The sequence below is a fragment of the Plodia interpunctella genome, chromosome 17 (genome assembly GCF_027563975.2).
Source record: "Plodia interpunctella isolate USDA-ARS_2022_Savannah chromosome 17, ilPloInte3.2, whole genome shotgun sequence".
Classification (NCBI taxonomy): Eukaryota; Metazoa; Arthropoda; class Insecta; order Lepidoptera; family Pyralidae; genus Plodia; species Plodia interpunctella.
Genome location: NC_071310.1, coordinates 1,678,207 through 1,693,872, shown reverse-complemented (window position 1 = coordinate 1,693,872; position 15,666 = coordinate 1,678,207). Strand labels below are relative to the sequence as shown.

The window sequence follows — 15,666 nt, the reverse complement described above, 5'->3', positions numbered from 1 at the left end:
GCGGATCTAGAAATTTGCATGAAAGAGGTGCAGTTTTAATCACAGTTACTTTCGAGATTCTGTGTATGTTTTGTCTCTTTCTGTTTTTCTGAAATTTTGTAAAGTGCGACAGTGACAAAACATTATTTGGAATAAAATATCCTTTAACCTCTTTTACGAATAACATGGTGATATTATAAATTGTTTCTACATCACTGAAAATCCTACTAGATATATTTTGATGATATTTGGCATAGTATATAACGGGATACGTTATATCTCCGGTTATATGCTATAGAAAATTACAAGCAGATATTCTAAAACCCCAAAATATCTGTTAGGTATAGCTATTACCTAAAACGTGTTTATTTGTACATTTCAGTAGTTAATGGCAGTCTAGTAGATGGTTAAATAGACTTGAAAATAATACGCAGTTTATTTTCAAAAAGGGTTGACGTCAGGTAAGCGGTCGATCGTAAAACATAGCCTGCCTACAGCCAAAACCAAAAATAGTTTATTATTACGTCACAGACGCAATTGAAATGGAAAACACGAACATGAGAGAAAGTGTAAACATAAATTGAGTATCGAACATTCAAACTTAAGAACTTCGAAACAAGTAATGGCTGATTCACACGGAGCGAGACTATAGGCTTGTCAGGCTTTGGTGAATCGCCAGAGTGGTAATAGAATGGTACCTATCAAAATATGTGAATTTTAATATGTTTTTCATGAATTAATTAACATTTATTCGAGTCCGCTTCAATGTAGATATTTTTGCGTGTTTACTGAACTGGCTTATTTGGTGGGAAAATAATAAAATAAAATAAATAAATAAATATATTAGGACAAATTACACAGATTGAGCTAGCCCCAAAGTAAGTTCGAGACTTGTGTTATGGGATACTAACTCAACGATACTATATTTTATATCAAATACATATAAATAAGTAGATAAACATCCAAGACCCAAATCAATCAGAAAAAGATCATTTTCCATCATGAGCCGACCGGGGATCGAGCCCAGGACCTCTCGGTTCAGTGGCAAGAACTTTACCACTGCGCCAACGAGGTCGTCAAGTAATATATTGTAACATCTCTATGTAACCTTATGAAATGCTAATAAGGACGTGCATTCATTCGGGATTAATCCTAATTTAATTTAGCATAACGAGTTAGGCATATATTTTTTTGACATAATAATATTTTAACATACTTGTTTTTTTACATACCTTTTTAATAAGCATAATTATAGTTTAGACTAATGTATTTTACCATAATTTTGAGTAGTTGGTACGGCGGGCCGCCAATATGCTTTAGAATATTATGCTTAAAAATTGTTATGCTTATGGAAAGGAAAAAAAATGTGCCTAAAACATTATGCCAAATTAATATTATGCGTAACTCTTATTATGATAAGTAAAAGTATGCCATGTTTAATTATGACATACAATTGTATGCAAACAAATAGGTAACACCATTATCCATTAGTATAATGGCACCTTAAGATGAGAGAATGTGACAAAATGAAAAAAAAAAAACAGATATTTGCGAATATTTCCATTTATTTTCATTTCCCAATAGTTTTAGTGAAAACATTCCGACAGTTAGAAAGACTTCGTTTAAACTATTTACACCGTAACGAACAAACTTAAGCAATTTTTTTTTATTATAGATAAAATTATTAACTAGCAACAAAATTGGATATTTCATATCCTTAACTAAAAACGCATTCAAAATATTATTTTCACAACTGGTAACACTTTACTCCAATTAGAAAAAAAACCAAATCTTCCACAAGATGCAAGATGGCGGAATTAAAGCCTCAAGGCTTGAAGTCCGCCATTTACCAGTTTTTGTAATAAAGTTAAATAACCCTTCATAAATTTGTATTCAATGAATATGTTACTTCGAAGTAATATATTTTTGCCCGATTTCTTCAAAAACTATATACTAACACGAATATTTGCGAGAACAAAATTTATACAGAAAATTAATTGTCCTCTTTACGCATGAACATGAGAGGTGCTATTCATATTTCGTATAAAGTTATGACAATGTCTATCCTATTATGTACTTGTAAAAACTCGTGCTAGCTCTATCGCTCAATATCCAAATCAGCTAAAATATAGTACAGGCACATGATGAACAAAAAGAACCAAATTACATGAGAATGTAAATTATTAACTTTTTTCTAACTGGAGATGTCAATTATTAATTTTTCGATGATTTCCCATTGTCGTATTATATTTACTAAGATTCGTACGTAATTTCAGACTGCGATGTCGAAATAAAATACTCCATATATTTTCAATTAAACAAAATATTGTTCTTTTATTCATAATTCCTCGATCCTCTATATAGGAGGAAGAAAGAATGAATATCTTAAACCAGCTCAAAAATGGTATTAGGTGGAATTTACATGATTAAATAAATAAATATATTAGGACAAATCACACAGATTGAGCTAGCCCCAAAGTAAGTTCGAGACTTGTGTTATGGGATACTAACTCAACGATACTATATTTTATAATAAATACATATGTAGATAAACATCCAAGACCCGATTTATTCCAACCAAAACAAAAACATGTAGAGGTCCTCAAAACATGAAAATATGTGGTTTTTTGTAATAACTACATTTTTGAGCCTTCTGGAGGGAGGGAGGGACCATCAAGTTCATCGGCGTTTGAAATAAATTTCAAAAAGACTGGTCGAGGTGACCTGTGACCAAAGGGCTAGAAGCTTCTTTGGCCAAAGAACAAATCGGCAATTCTGCAAATTTTCTGAGCACGTTGCCCTAAGGCATTAATGGGCTATATAATGTATATTTAATTTAGTTTATTTTTAAGAGTAATTAAAGTTTAGTTTTAAATTTAATTTGATTTGATTCCATGTTTTTGTATAGGTAGAATATAAATCAACATAAAACTATAATATTTTACTCTCATATGACTAATTAGGTGAAAAGGAATATTATATAGCAAAATATCTATTTCGACATCACAAAATCACTTACGGTCTTTATCCCCTTAAATACGAATAATTATATAATACAAAACATATGTACAGTAATATATTTATTTACAAAATACTCTAAAATGGACAAACTATAAACAGACGTCTCAAATCTTGTGTAATGATAACATCAATTAGTTTTTGCAGAGAAAATGAGCGGGAAAATAGCGCTCATCAACTTTTTCTGGCAGTGAAACTGTGGTTGGTGTATGGTCTTAATGACAGCGGATAAGTCATAAGAGGTAGCGAGTTTTTAATTTAAAAAAAAAATAAGAAAAATGTTTTGAAAAATTTTTTTATGCTCTTGCTCATATGTTGCATTTTTGATTGAAAGATATATTCAGCATTCATCATCTATATATCTGAAATATAATATTATAATTACATGTACCAAAAACCTTGCCTTATCTTATATTGTCCAAACAACTCGTATATACCATAGTTTTCATATCAAAATATTTATACAAAAGAATTGAGACATCATACTGATTTATCATTATAACATATTATCACATTTTGTGATTATGATATATTTCACTATTACGTTTAAATTATTCACTATTTTACAACCAGGAAACAATCAATTGAAATTGTAATTTAATTAATTCAATTGACTTTTTCCTGTCAAATAACTTTGTATGTACGTAATTTTCGAGTTAGTATTTAAAATGTTATTTTTATAACAAACGTGTGGTTTTTACATATTTCACAACCATTCACCAACTGAAAATAAATTTATGAACATAGCTTCGTTTATATTTCTATAACGGTAATACTCGTAGTCAAAAATTTTAATATGTACACCACTTTACATGTTAGTAGTAACGCAATTTTATACCCTAACTAAGTATCTAATAATTCACTAAGTTCGGTTTAAAACGTGTTAGCACAGAATATCGTGATGCAAAATAATGCCTAGTTTCAGACTTTTAATGATGTTAAAAACATTCCGACTTAGGCCCACTGATAGCAACGAATCTACACGATGTTAAAAATAACACAAAAAAACATCCACCACGCTTCAACCTGTCACTTGTTCTACTAAAAATGCCTATACAAATTGGAGTTCTTTAAAACGTTGAGCACTATTTACACTGCGTCCTAGAGTTGTGTCGTTTGTCAGAGCGGCGTGTCGCGCGGCGTGAGGCGCGGCGCGGCGACGGGCGCGGGCGCGGGGAGGGGCCGCGGGAGGGTGCGGAGGTGTTGGAGGGGGATGCCGCAGCGGCTGTCGTTGGGCACCGCGGTGATGGTCGAGCCCCGGGGGAGGGTGCAAGAACCTGCCGCAAAGCGAGCTGGAGGCGGGATGCCCGTCGGCGCGTTTTGGAATGTATCCTGTAACAAGAATAGATTTCAATGGTATTCAATTCTCGTGTAAATGGCCGTATGTACTGTAATGACTCAGCTGTTTACTGTTACAGTGTTCAGTTTCATCAAACAGTCTCACAGATGTAGCCGAGTCGACAGGCTTAGAAGATATTTGAATAAAAAAAATTTTTGCTTCTCGTATATCTATCAGAGTCAACACGCCAAAAAGAAGAAGAAACTAGGCTTAATAATATAATAAATAAACGGTGTTGAATTCGTATAAATATTTCACAGTAAATCCGCGTTTGTCCTCACAGCCCAATTTAGCCTTTTTCATAGATATCAATATCATAAACTAATTTGATGACCTCGGTGGCGCAGTGGTAAAGTTCTTGCCTCTGAACCGAGAGGTCCCGGGTTCGATCCCCGGTCGGGTCATGATGGAAAATGATCTTTTCCTGATTGGCCCGGGTCTTGGATGTTTATCTATATATGTATTTCTTATAAAATATAGTATCGTTGAGTTAGTATCCCATAACACAAGTCTCTAACTTACTTTAGGGCTAGCTCAATCTGTGTGATTTGTCCTAATATATTTATATTTATTTAATTTAACCAATTTAGAGAAATCTTTAAAAACGCGGCAGTTTTTCTTTGAGCCCCGATGTCTCAAACGGATAAGTCAATACGTACAACAACCCTACTAATCTAGTAAAAATACGAGCAAAGCTTTTATCGATAGAATCGAAGGAAAAAAGAAATAAATACTGATAACCGACTTCTGTTTAAAGGCTCTATTACAGGGTTGGCCAACCTTTGTTCGCCAATAAATAAATAAATAAAATGTGTTTATTTCAGATCAACCTGTTGTTATAAATACATTTCCTTAAAATTAAACTGTGTATTATAAATACATTTGCTTAAATTAACAATTTTGTTGTGGAGGTGCATGCCTCTTATAAACTTCTGCATCCATCCTCTCGTCAATGAGCTTCAGGCATTCATTGGAGCTCCCCCCATCCATATGCCATTTAAAAACACAAAATAATAACGCAGTCAAAATATTCTTTTCAATGATAACGCTGAAAATGGAATTGTGTCCAGCTTTTTTTGACGGCATGTTTGAATAAAAAAATAATATTGTGCACTTTATATATATATATATATATAAAGTGCACAATTAAGTTATATATATATATATATATAACATCTATAAAAGCAAATTTACGGATATATACGGATACAATTAAAAACAATATATATATATATATATATATATATCTAGTCTACACTTAAAATAAAAGCAAATTTACTTTTATATAGTTTTATTATTTTTAGATCTTTCGCAAATTTTGCACGCCAATGATACGGTAGAATATTTTCAGATTATTTGTAAATTTTCCACTTGCCAATTTTTTTACTGCGTGCCAATGGTTCGCCAACCCTGGTCTATTATACATTTGTCCGTTGGCAGAGGCTAAAGAATGGGGGTTGCAACAAATGAGATGATTATACCGACGATCGAAACTTTTGTGTATCGGTGTTGCTAACCTTCGCAATTTATGTGCATATATTTGTTTGATGGCGATGATTTATTTGTAATGATTGATGTAGACACCAGACATTATTCGTATTCAGATATATTTTCTACTACGGCTTCTATATCTAATGTTTTTTATATTAATTGTTGCTTAATAGTTTATTCTATACTTATTCTAGTAGTTAGCCGTAGACAGCGTTTCGCGTCAGCCCAATTTCTAAATATCAAGGTAAATCTGAATTTACATAATTTCAAAAAATATATTTATTGATATATAATCCACTTTATTGATATAGGATCCACGAAGCCGACAATGTTGTCCAAAAATGAATTGATGGCTTGCCTCTCGATTTTTAGTCCTGGTTTGTGTTGTATGGGAAAAAAGCCATTCGCAAATAATAATTGATTGTTTAGTGATTGCCCTAATTTTTTCTAGCATTGCTTCAGGTATTACATTTATAATTAAATACAAAAAGAATTTGTTTTAATAGACAATACTTTCGCGCTCAGCGGAGACTATTTCCATACAACAATTTCATTTAGTATGTATTTTTTGTGAAAATTGTATTATTTTTCTTTATTTCTTGCATCAAAATCAGTTTCGTGGTCCAAGAAGAGTCAAGAAGTCGATGGATCAATATTCCCCTACAACAATGGATTATAGAGAAAAATATTTAATCCATCATTGGATCCTAGTCGGTGGATCAAAGTGAAATGAAGGATTAAACAAACAGACGCGGGAAAAAAATCTTTTTTTTTTTTGTAATATTAAGTATTTAAGATTGCAGCAATGTTGACGGTTTAAAGGAAATTTAAAGGAACTACCTTTTCAACGCAACATTTTGATACAGCGCCAAGTCCGACCTCAAAGAAGGCACGCTTCAGCTTGCAATTTTGGCGGGCTTCCAAGGGTTTAGCTTTAACTACTATTAGAAATTTAGTTACTTTAGCTCACAACGCAGTTCGTCTTATCATTGTCCTCTCAAAAATTTGGAGATTATTTTCCAAATTTAGATGAAAACACTAAGTTACGCGTTTATTTGTGTTTCATTTTTTAATCTTTAACTCTCTCTCATCAAAATATTTTTCCGGTTCAGTAGCCATAAAATGTCGGAACCCAAGGTCCGCTTCCTTACTTTTTCTTCTACACACGTTTACGTACACGTACACGTGGTAAGGCACATCTGACGACATAAGATTCTCTGTCTTTTTGTTGTCAGGGTTTGCACATCATTTCATTTTGACAAATCCCAGGGTTCATATTATTACTAGCGGCCCGTTCCGGCTTTGCTCGGCTAAAAACTTAATAAATTATACCCTCCCTCAGGAATCACTGTCTATTGGTGAAAAGTGCATGAAAATCCGTGCAGTAGTTATGTTTAACAGACAGACGCGGTAGAGGTCTTTGTTTTATGATATGTAAGGATGTTCTAAATTATAACATTGTTGTACTTTTTTGTGGTAGTCCGTACGACATCCACGAAACATCCTAGTAAATACACGAGTCTGTTGACAGCGTTCGCGATATGGCGACCAAAGACCGCCATCAAATATGTCTTCCACGCGTTGCGAAGTGGCGGCACTGGTACTGACAGAGAACCCTAGAAAACTGATTCCGGCAAGGTATTTGTTGGGCGTTTTTGAACTACGATGTGGAAGGTAAGTAGAAAAACCACCACACTAGACTTTCTCGAAACAAGGACTGCGACATCCACGGGAAGATATGCCATAACACAACGGGTGGTAAGAAGCCATTGATACGATAAAAATATACTTACAGGACTCTCATGTATAGTATGAGATGGGGGTGGAGCAGTCCTCAAGGGGCAGTACCCTGGGAGACCGCCGCGGACCCCGGCCACGCTGCCTCGAGGCCCCCTGCTCCCGGGCGGAGGGGAAATTGTTGACACTTGCTGCTGGCGGTAGTAGTCCAGCTGTGTAAAAAATATTTAATAGTGATTTGTATTACCGTTTGGGAAACTGCTATTCTTAATCTCTCTATTCTGTTATGTTAGAAGTTAAAAATGAAATTATCATCGTCATCATAATCTGAAGCCCATCGTGATACGCTGCTGTGTATAGGTCTGGGCCTTCCTTATCAAATTCATATTCTAAAGATATTTCTGTCAACAACTGGATGAAGTAATTAGTAGATATGTACGATTTCTACTAATTACTTCATCTTCATAAAATTGATTAAGTATATGACTATAAGGAAATTACTACTCTAAAATATTTTATACTGCTACGTAAAGAGTTAAAATAGGTACTTAATATGTGTGATCAGAAACACAGGAATAAAGAAATCATCACATTCTAATAGAACAGCATAGGAATAACAAACTCGATTGAAAAGAACGAAAACAAGTAGAAAATCATCAGCTTTCGTTCTTTTCTATCCAGTATGTTATCGCTAACACTGGTGTCAGACTCTATAAGCATTTTTAGTAAACAGATTAGTCGAAGAACTTTTTTGATAGATTAAATCTTCAAGTAAACGTACCTGCATCTGATCAGTATCAGAGGGTATTATATCCGGGTTTCGATCATCACTCTCGCTGTCATCTTTCTCCCTAAGCTTATCCGGGGAGGCCGGCTGGGAGGACGGAGGGGGGGCAGACCTGGGTTTCCTCTTGGCACACCTCTGGCGTACTGCGATCATGAACAGGACCAACACTACCATCAGTACCCCGCCCCCGCCGACAGCGGCGGACATCGCTCCCGACATTTGAAACGCTGTTCTTGGCAGGTCTGCTTGGATGAAAAAAAAAAGATTATATTTACTCAATAATTCCCTTGTTCGGGACCAAGCATCATTATATACATATAGCTACATATTTTAATGTCTGTGTGGCGATGCAGTTTTAAGTACATCACAATCTTATTCCTCTCCTCTTCATAGTCGTATTCTTAATGGCTGAGGGTTGTGGTCATTACGTGGAATTAAGCAAACACATCAAATTTAACAATTTTATTATTATTGTTTAAAAAGCTGACCCAATCAAAAAGTATATTATATAATATATTGTTTTTCATACAATTTTGACGTCAGAATTTTACGTGAAGTGATTTCCCATTGATGACATTAGATAGAATATTTATTTTAATCTTCTTTTTGTTGTCGAATCGGAATGGCTATTTAGATTGCATTCGTATTTAGCATACTTATATATGGCCCTATTGATTGCTCTGTCATTGGCTTTGCAGTGGGTAAACATTTTAGTTTATAAGGTTTTCAAAAACTTTTCATTTCATAATTTTGTGCTAAAATGTAGTTATACACTTCTCACCTAAACTCTTGTCGTGCACATGGTGTTTCTCCGGTGGCCTCAGTGTGCTGGCCCTCAAAGGGTAAGGGTCTCCTCTGCCCTTGGCATTGTAAGCTAGGACTGCAGCAGCGTAAGTCCTGCCAGGAGACAGACCGACGGCCGTGAAGCGGGGAACTGCGCTGGATACGTTGGCGACGATAGCCTGATTAAATAAATCCAGTAAGTACTAAATGTTGTTCTAGTATAGTAAAAATTTAAAGTATCCTCAAAATTTTTCGTTTCATTTTTTACTCTGGCTGACTCCAGGTTTCGTGGCGTCACAGCACTGAACGCGATCGGGAATATGCCAAGACGAGAGATTGTTCTTTTCTCCTCGATGAAATCAAGCCAGGAGCGGGGCAGTAGTAGTAGTTCAATTCACGTTTGTTGATTGAAATTTAATCTAAAAGTGATTGGTGACAACATCTGAAATCTAAACGTACCTGAGAGACGATTTCGCGTACTTCAAGCAAGAAGGACTGCGGCATACCACCGTTGAAGCCCTCAGAGCATCGTATCCCGAATGAGGTTAGGGAAGCGTTCACAACTGTACAGTTGTGGACTTGGTCTGGTCGACCTGGCGCACACAAAATGCACTTTAAATATGAAACTTGCGACGTGTTACATTTTAATATGTTCTTGTATAATACTTATTGTGTAATACCTCTCATGACAGACTGATAGACAGACGGAAATCTTATAATTGTCCCCTCTTTTCCTTTTGTTGAGGTAAGGAATCTTATGAAAATAAATTATCATAAAAGTGAACGCCTCATTTGATAAAAATTCAGTATTTGCACTTAGACTTAAAAACCAACTAAACTACTCCAATAACAATGGACAACAATGGAGCCAAACAGCCTGGCCGAAAAAAAATATAATGAATATGTTAAGTTTCGTTAACGCCAATTTTCAGAGACGTTTTTCCTAATATCAAATGGTATCAAGTAATCTTGATACTATTTGCCTACGGAACAACTCACCAGCAGCTATGATATGGTAAACGCAGGGGACCCTCTGTTTCCCAATCTTGTTGTGAGCCCAGCAGAGCAGTGTCCCGTAGTCCATTTCTGTGTGGGGCGTGTAGGTGACCGTGGAGCTGGTGCCCGCTCTAGACACGTACGTGTCACTGACCTCGTTGCTGTTCGCTGTATTATTGAAGGTCCATCGAAACTGAGGAATTAAGAGTATTTCATTTTTATCATACAGTACACAGCTTAAAATTCTACATACCACGGAAAACTTGAGTTTTAATAAGTTTTTTTTTACAACAATGACATTTCTTACACAGCTCATGTCCGTGCAGTACACCGTTATGGAGTTCCCTCATAGGAAGCCGTTGTTGGGTTCACCATCAGGTCATGCTTATCATAATAATGCATTGCCATCCAAATTAAAAGTGTGTACAAAATTTCAGCTCAATCGGTTGAAGATATCTGCTTCAAAGTTGAGTTGCAAGATTCCACCCGTAAATTAAAGCTTTTAAAAATATAGTTTACTAACAAACTCGATTAAGACCATTTTAATGATTACTAAGATTAAACAGAGGCTTGGTTCACAATAAATCGGCGAACACAACCACTCTCGTTACAAGATGGACGGCGGAGCTCAAGATAATGGTCCCGGAGTGACCAGTCGGATTGCACAGAACACTATCTCTTTATTTGCAATCTAATATACGACTTTTGATACCAAATTTATTGATATCTAAGTCGAAGCTGCTACTAGAACTTTTCTTATGCGACGTCGAAACAAATGTCTTTTACGGACAATTAAGGAAGGAAGAAGGAATTGCTATTCCTCTCTCTCATCTAAGGTTTCTCCCTCGAAACATTGAGTCTCGTCCAGAGTCGGCTTTTGTAAATTCTCGTCTCCACTTCGCTTCGCATGTTCGTCGGCATCCCGCACGGTACTTCCGGTATTCCCGCAGACCATTAGACAGGAGATGTTATTATTTTGATCATAAATCCTTATATATTATAAAACAACGTCATCTGCCGCGTCTGTCTGTTCGCGATAAACTCAATAACTACTGCACGGATTTTCATGTGGTTTTCACCAATGTATAGTGTGATTCCTGAAGAAGGTTTATATGTATAATTTATTATGTTTTACCCGAGCGAAGTCGGGACGGGCGGCTAGAATGTATGGACAAATCACAACAGAGTGAGTTGGCCACAATATAAGTTCGAGACTTGTGTTATGTGTTACTAACTCAATGATACTATATTTTAAAACATATATATATGGATCAACATCCAAGATCCAGGTCAATATGACTCACTTTACATTTCCAAGACCCAGGTCAATATGAAAAAGTTCACTTTACATTTTGACCTGGCCGAGGAACGAACCTGGGACCCCCAGTCCGTCATGATGACCATTAGGCCACTGAGGTCGTCAAAATAGATAGATAGGATGTAGAAACAATTAACACGTAACAAAGACTTGTAGATTAAATAGTGTAAAAAATTCGAAGTTGTTTTTATTGTGGAAATATCTTTTTAATTTTGCAGAGCAAAAACCTTTAGCTTAGAAGGTCGTAAACTGATATGAAATAAATTGCTTTTCGTGCAAGGATTCTTTATTACAGTGAAGATAACTAGTTTATTTTCTGTTAGAAGCTTTACTATGAAATGAAATGATAAAGGAAGTTGGTTAGATAGACATTCTATTTATGTTTAACTACGTCCTATAATTACACAATTTCGAGTGGGTTAAAAGGAAATGTTTCAGGGTTCATGATTTTGTGTGAGTTTATAACAACATAGCTCTTAAACGTCACATCATAGAATAATGTATGAGGTATGATTAGATTCACGTTATTTATAAAATCAAAATGAAACATTGAGGTATAGATTAACAAATATTTAAAAAAATGAATTCAGGACTCCCTGTGTTTTTAATGTTATCATTTTGAATCCTAAGCGATATAAATTTTTGTTTTTCACATTTGGAAAATATAATATTTGAATTTGCTTTCATAAAATGTATTTATGTTCGAGCAAATAAACGATTTTTTCTTTCTTCCTTTCTAAATTCTATTCTATTAAAAAATAAACAAAACTAAAAACACGACGAGGTTGACTAGCCATAGACAGAATATTTCCATACAACTCCCGGCTAGTTTCATACAAAGCGGCTCCCGACGTTTATTTAAAAACATCTGGCGCATACGTTGAGAGACGGAAAACAATAGCGTTATGTCGTTTCACTTGGAAAGATATGACATTCATATCACTATAGTAATAATATTATGACGACCTCGGTGGCGCAGTGGTAAAGTGCTTGCCCCTGAACCGAGAGGTCCCGGGTTCGATCCCCGGTCGGGTCATGATGGAAAATGATCTTTTTCTGATTGGCCCGGGTCTTGGATGTTTATCTATATATGTATTTGTTATAAAATATAGTATCGTTGAGTTAGTATCCCATAACACAAGTCTCGAACTTACTTTATTATGACTGCTATAGACGTAATGCATCCGTGACCATATAATTACTCACCACAACCTCTGGTGGGTTTGCGTCCACGTGGCACGTTATGTGAGCTCGCTCCTGCTTGGCGACGCCATGCACCCTCTGCTGCGAACTTCTGCAGGTCGGTGCATCTATATCATAAATAGTATTTTTTACAAAAAATGTCATTTTTGACACAAGCTTTTATTGTTATTTGGGAGATCTTATTGCATTCAATGTGTGACAAAAAAATCATGTCACGTCTGGAACCGTTCCTTGGTGCACCATATCAGGTCATGCTTATTAAAATAACAAATCGCTATCCGATCTAAATGTGTGTACGTGATTTAAGCTCAGTTGGTTTAAGATATCTGCTTCAAAATTTAGTTGCAAGATTTCACCCGAGAAATAGTAACATTGTAAGCTCATAAAAAATTACATTGTCTTTCAAAAAAGCGAACGCGCGTGTTCCTCACGCGGTCTCTCACCATCCATCACATCGTCACGTTAACTCTCTCTCTCTCTCTCATGTGAGCGTTTCCCGGTTTCTTCCTGAAGCCATTGAGCGTCGGAGCCCAGGTTCCGCTTTCCTACTTTTTCGTCTCCACTTCGCACGGTCGTCGGCATCCCTAGTTGTCAGACCATTGGCACGCATATCATCCTTGACAACATTAAGCCAGCATTTCTTGGGTTTGCCCCGTCTGCCAGGGCCAGGCGGGAAATTAAATTATTTACGTGAAACATGGTAAAAGATGTAACTGATAATATAAATAAGGACCAGCATACCTCGCCATCAAGATGGCGTGTAAATTTAATTACTAATGCCTAATTATAACAATTTAATTTTTCATGGGAGCGGCATAGCAAGACATGTTTCCTACGTAATTTCTCGGTTTACGCAAGACGTGGCCGTACCAGCAGTCACTTTAACCGCCATGTAGATGTAATTTTGTTGGATGCTTTCAAAATACTTGGAGTGGCTTTAAACTTACACAAAACATCCAAAGAGAATGGGTTACTCTCCCCGTCACCCTCAGCGTTGAATCCAACACACGTGTAGTTCCCAGCCGTCCGTCTGCCGACGCCCTGCAGCACCAGTGATTGATTGCTGATGATAACTCCGTGACCCACGTTATGGAGAAGTGGTTTACCCTGAGGAATTAAAATTAAAGTTAAGTCACTATTACACATTAGTATTAGTGCAAATTATATGTATATCAGTGCAGAGGGGTAATGCTGCCAGCCTTCTAACCCATCCTCGCGCCGACGTGCTGGAACCTCTTTTTTACTTAGGTACAATTATATTATGATATTTTTCAGATTCACCTGGGTCTTGGATTTTATTTATATATTGTTATAGAATATAGTATCGTTGAGTTAGTATCTCATAACACAAGTTTCGTACTTACTTTGGGGCTCGACTCAATCTTTGTGATTTGTGCCTATATATTTATTTTATTTATTTACATATATAAAAAAAAATTGCCTAATTTTTATGATTCTTGTACTTAAATTAAATAAAAATTTTATGACTGTTTAAAATTTCGTCGATGTTATTCACTGCTAGCTGATCAAGTATCTAAAGCTTATGTATGACAAATAATTATATTATTGGCCATTTTCGACTATGGCATCTGGCGAATTAACTCGACATTGTACAAGGTAGGTATGGTTGGTGAGCTCTAACATAGCAGATGTATTCTATTCTCGATCTAAACGTTCTAGTGCGTGAGGACATGTTAGGATACCACCAAACAATATAATTGTATTGTTAGATATATCGAACAGATAGCGCTAAAAGTTTGTTTCAAAAGTGTTGGATATCTAACACATATGAAATGGCAAATAATTTCAGGTAGATTTATCTAGCAGTTTAATTTAAATAACGCATGTGATTCTGAAACAAATGTTTGCACACAAACTGGAATTAACATGAAAATATTTTCAAAATCAAAATTGTATTTAAACAGAAGAATCAACTTGTGAAATTTTAGTCCCACAAAAATTGGGAAACTGTTTTGGAGCTCACAAGTCAAAACAAAAGAGTTACGAAACGAGGGCCATAATATGTAATCGCACAAGTGGCGAATCTGGCCAGACGTTTTTAAGCTAGTAACAGCTGCGTCAGTAATAAAATTAAATTTGAGTATTTTCATACTCAAATGTCCGTTTCTCTCGTGGAGATTTCGTTATGTTGGACAAAGGTCAACAAAGTTTGTACTAGGTACTCTCTTTGTGCAAATACTTTCAGATATGATATCGAGGAAAATCTTGAAAACCATTTGGAAGCTGTTTGGTTATCTCGACTAGTTTTATAATACTTCATCTAAGAGCTATGCTCTTGTCGGTTGACTATTAGCCACACTTCTCTGTCGTCTTTAATTTTAAGGTCCCGATACGATATTTATTTTACTGTGATCATTTTTATTATTCTCGTTGTAATTTTGATTGTTTTTTTAATTAAATCTACGAATATACAACGTGATATTATATTCTCTTTGGAGTATACTTGTTTAAGTGGTTGTAATGTCATATTATTATATGCCATCAAAAACATGCTGTAAAAAAAACCAAGTCACGCAGCTCAGTTTTTCAACCGTAAAAAGTCATGAGATCCATGTAACACTAAGTCGATTAATTTTTTTAGTCCCTACTTAAGGGACCTTCTCTTAAGTTATTATGTAAGTTATTATCAGATCAATATTAAAAATGTAATAAAAACTGAAATCAATTAAGGTTGACTTAATTATTCTTACCTATAACCTTTAAACCAAACATCTAGATGTCATATCACTACATAGTATAAAACAAAGTCGCTTCCCTTTGTCTGTCTGTCTGTCTGTACCTATGTATGCTTAGATCATGCTTAGATCTTTAAAACGCAACGAATTTTGATGCTGGTTTTTTAAATAGAGTTATTCAAGAGGAAGATTTTGGTATAAAAATTGTTATGGTTTTACCCGAGCAAAGCCGGGACGGCCCGCTAGTCGTATATACAATAAATCAAACACCATTATTTTAAAAGATTTTTTACCGGGATTGGAATTATTAATTTCTACA

At 35.4% G+C, this 15,666-nt stretch overlaps 1 protein-coding gene across 5 annotated transcripts in view; it reads right to left on the bottom strand.

Annotated features, from left to right (window-relative positions):
- Positions 1-1,533: 1,533 nt before the first annotated feature.
- The window catches only part of side-VII (sidestep VII), a 296,254-nt gene continuing 282,121 nt past the window's right edge, over positions 1,534-15,666 (bottom strand). For all 5 annotated transcript variants that reach the window (XM_053757663.2, XM_053757665.2, XM_053757667.2 and 2 more), the window contains exons 10-17: positions 13,599-13,758; positions 12,655-12,758; positions 10,134-10,323; positions 9,594-9,727; positions 9,133-9,313; positions 8,346-8,593; positions 7,621-7,776; positions 1,534-4,329 (exon numbers count right to left, since the gene is read on the bottom strand). In XM_053757663.2, the coding sequence (XP_053613638.1) occupies positions 4,117-4,329; positions 7,621-7,776; positions 8,346-8,593; positions 9,133-9,313; positions 9,594-9,727; positions 10,134-10,323; positions 12,655-12,758; positions 13,599-13,758 (1,386 nt within the window). In that variant the 3' untranslated portion in view covers positions 1,534-4,116. The remainder of the gene's footprint in view (positions 4,330-7,620; positions 7,777-8,345; positions 8,594-9,132; positions 9,314-9,593; positions 9,728-10,133; positions 10,324-12,654; positions 12,759-13,598; positions 13,759-15,666) is intronic.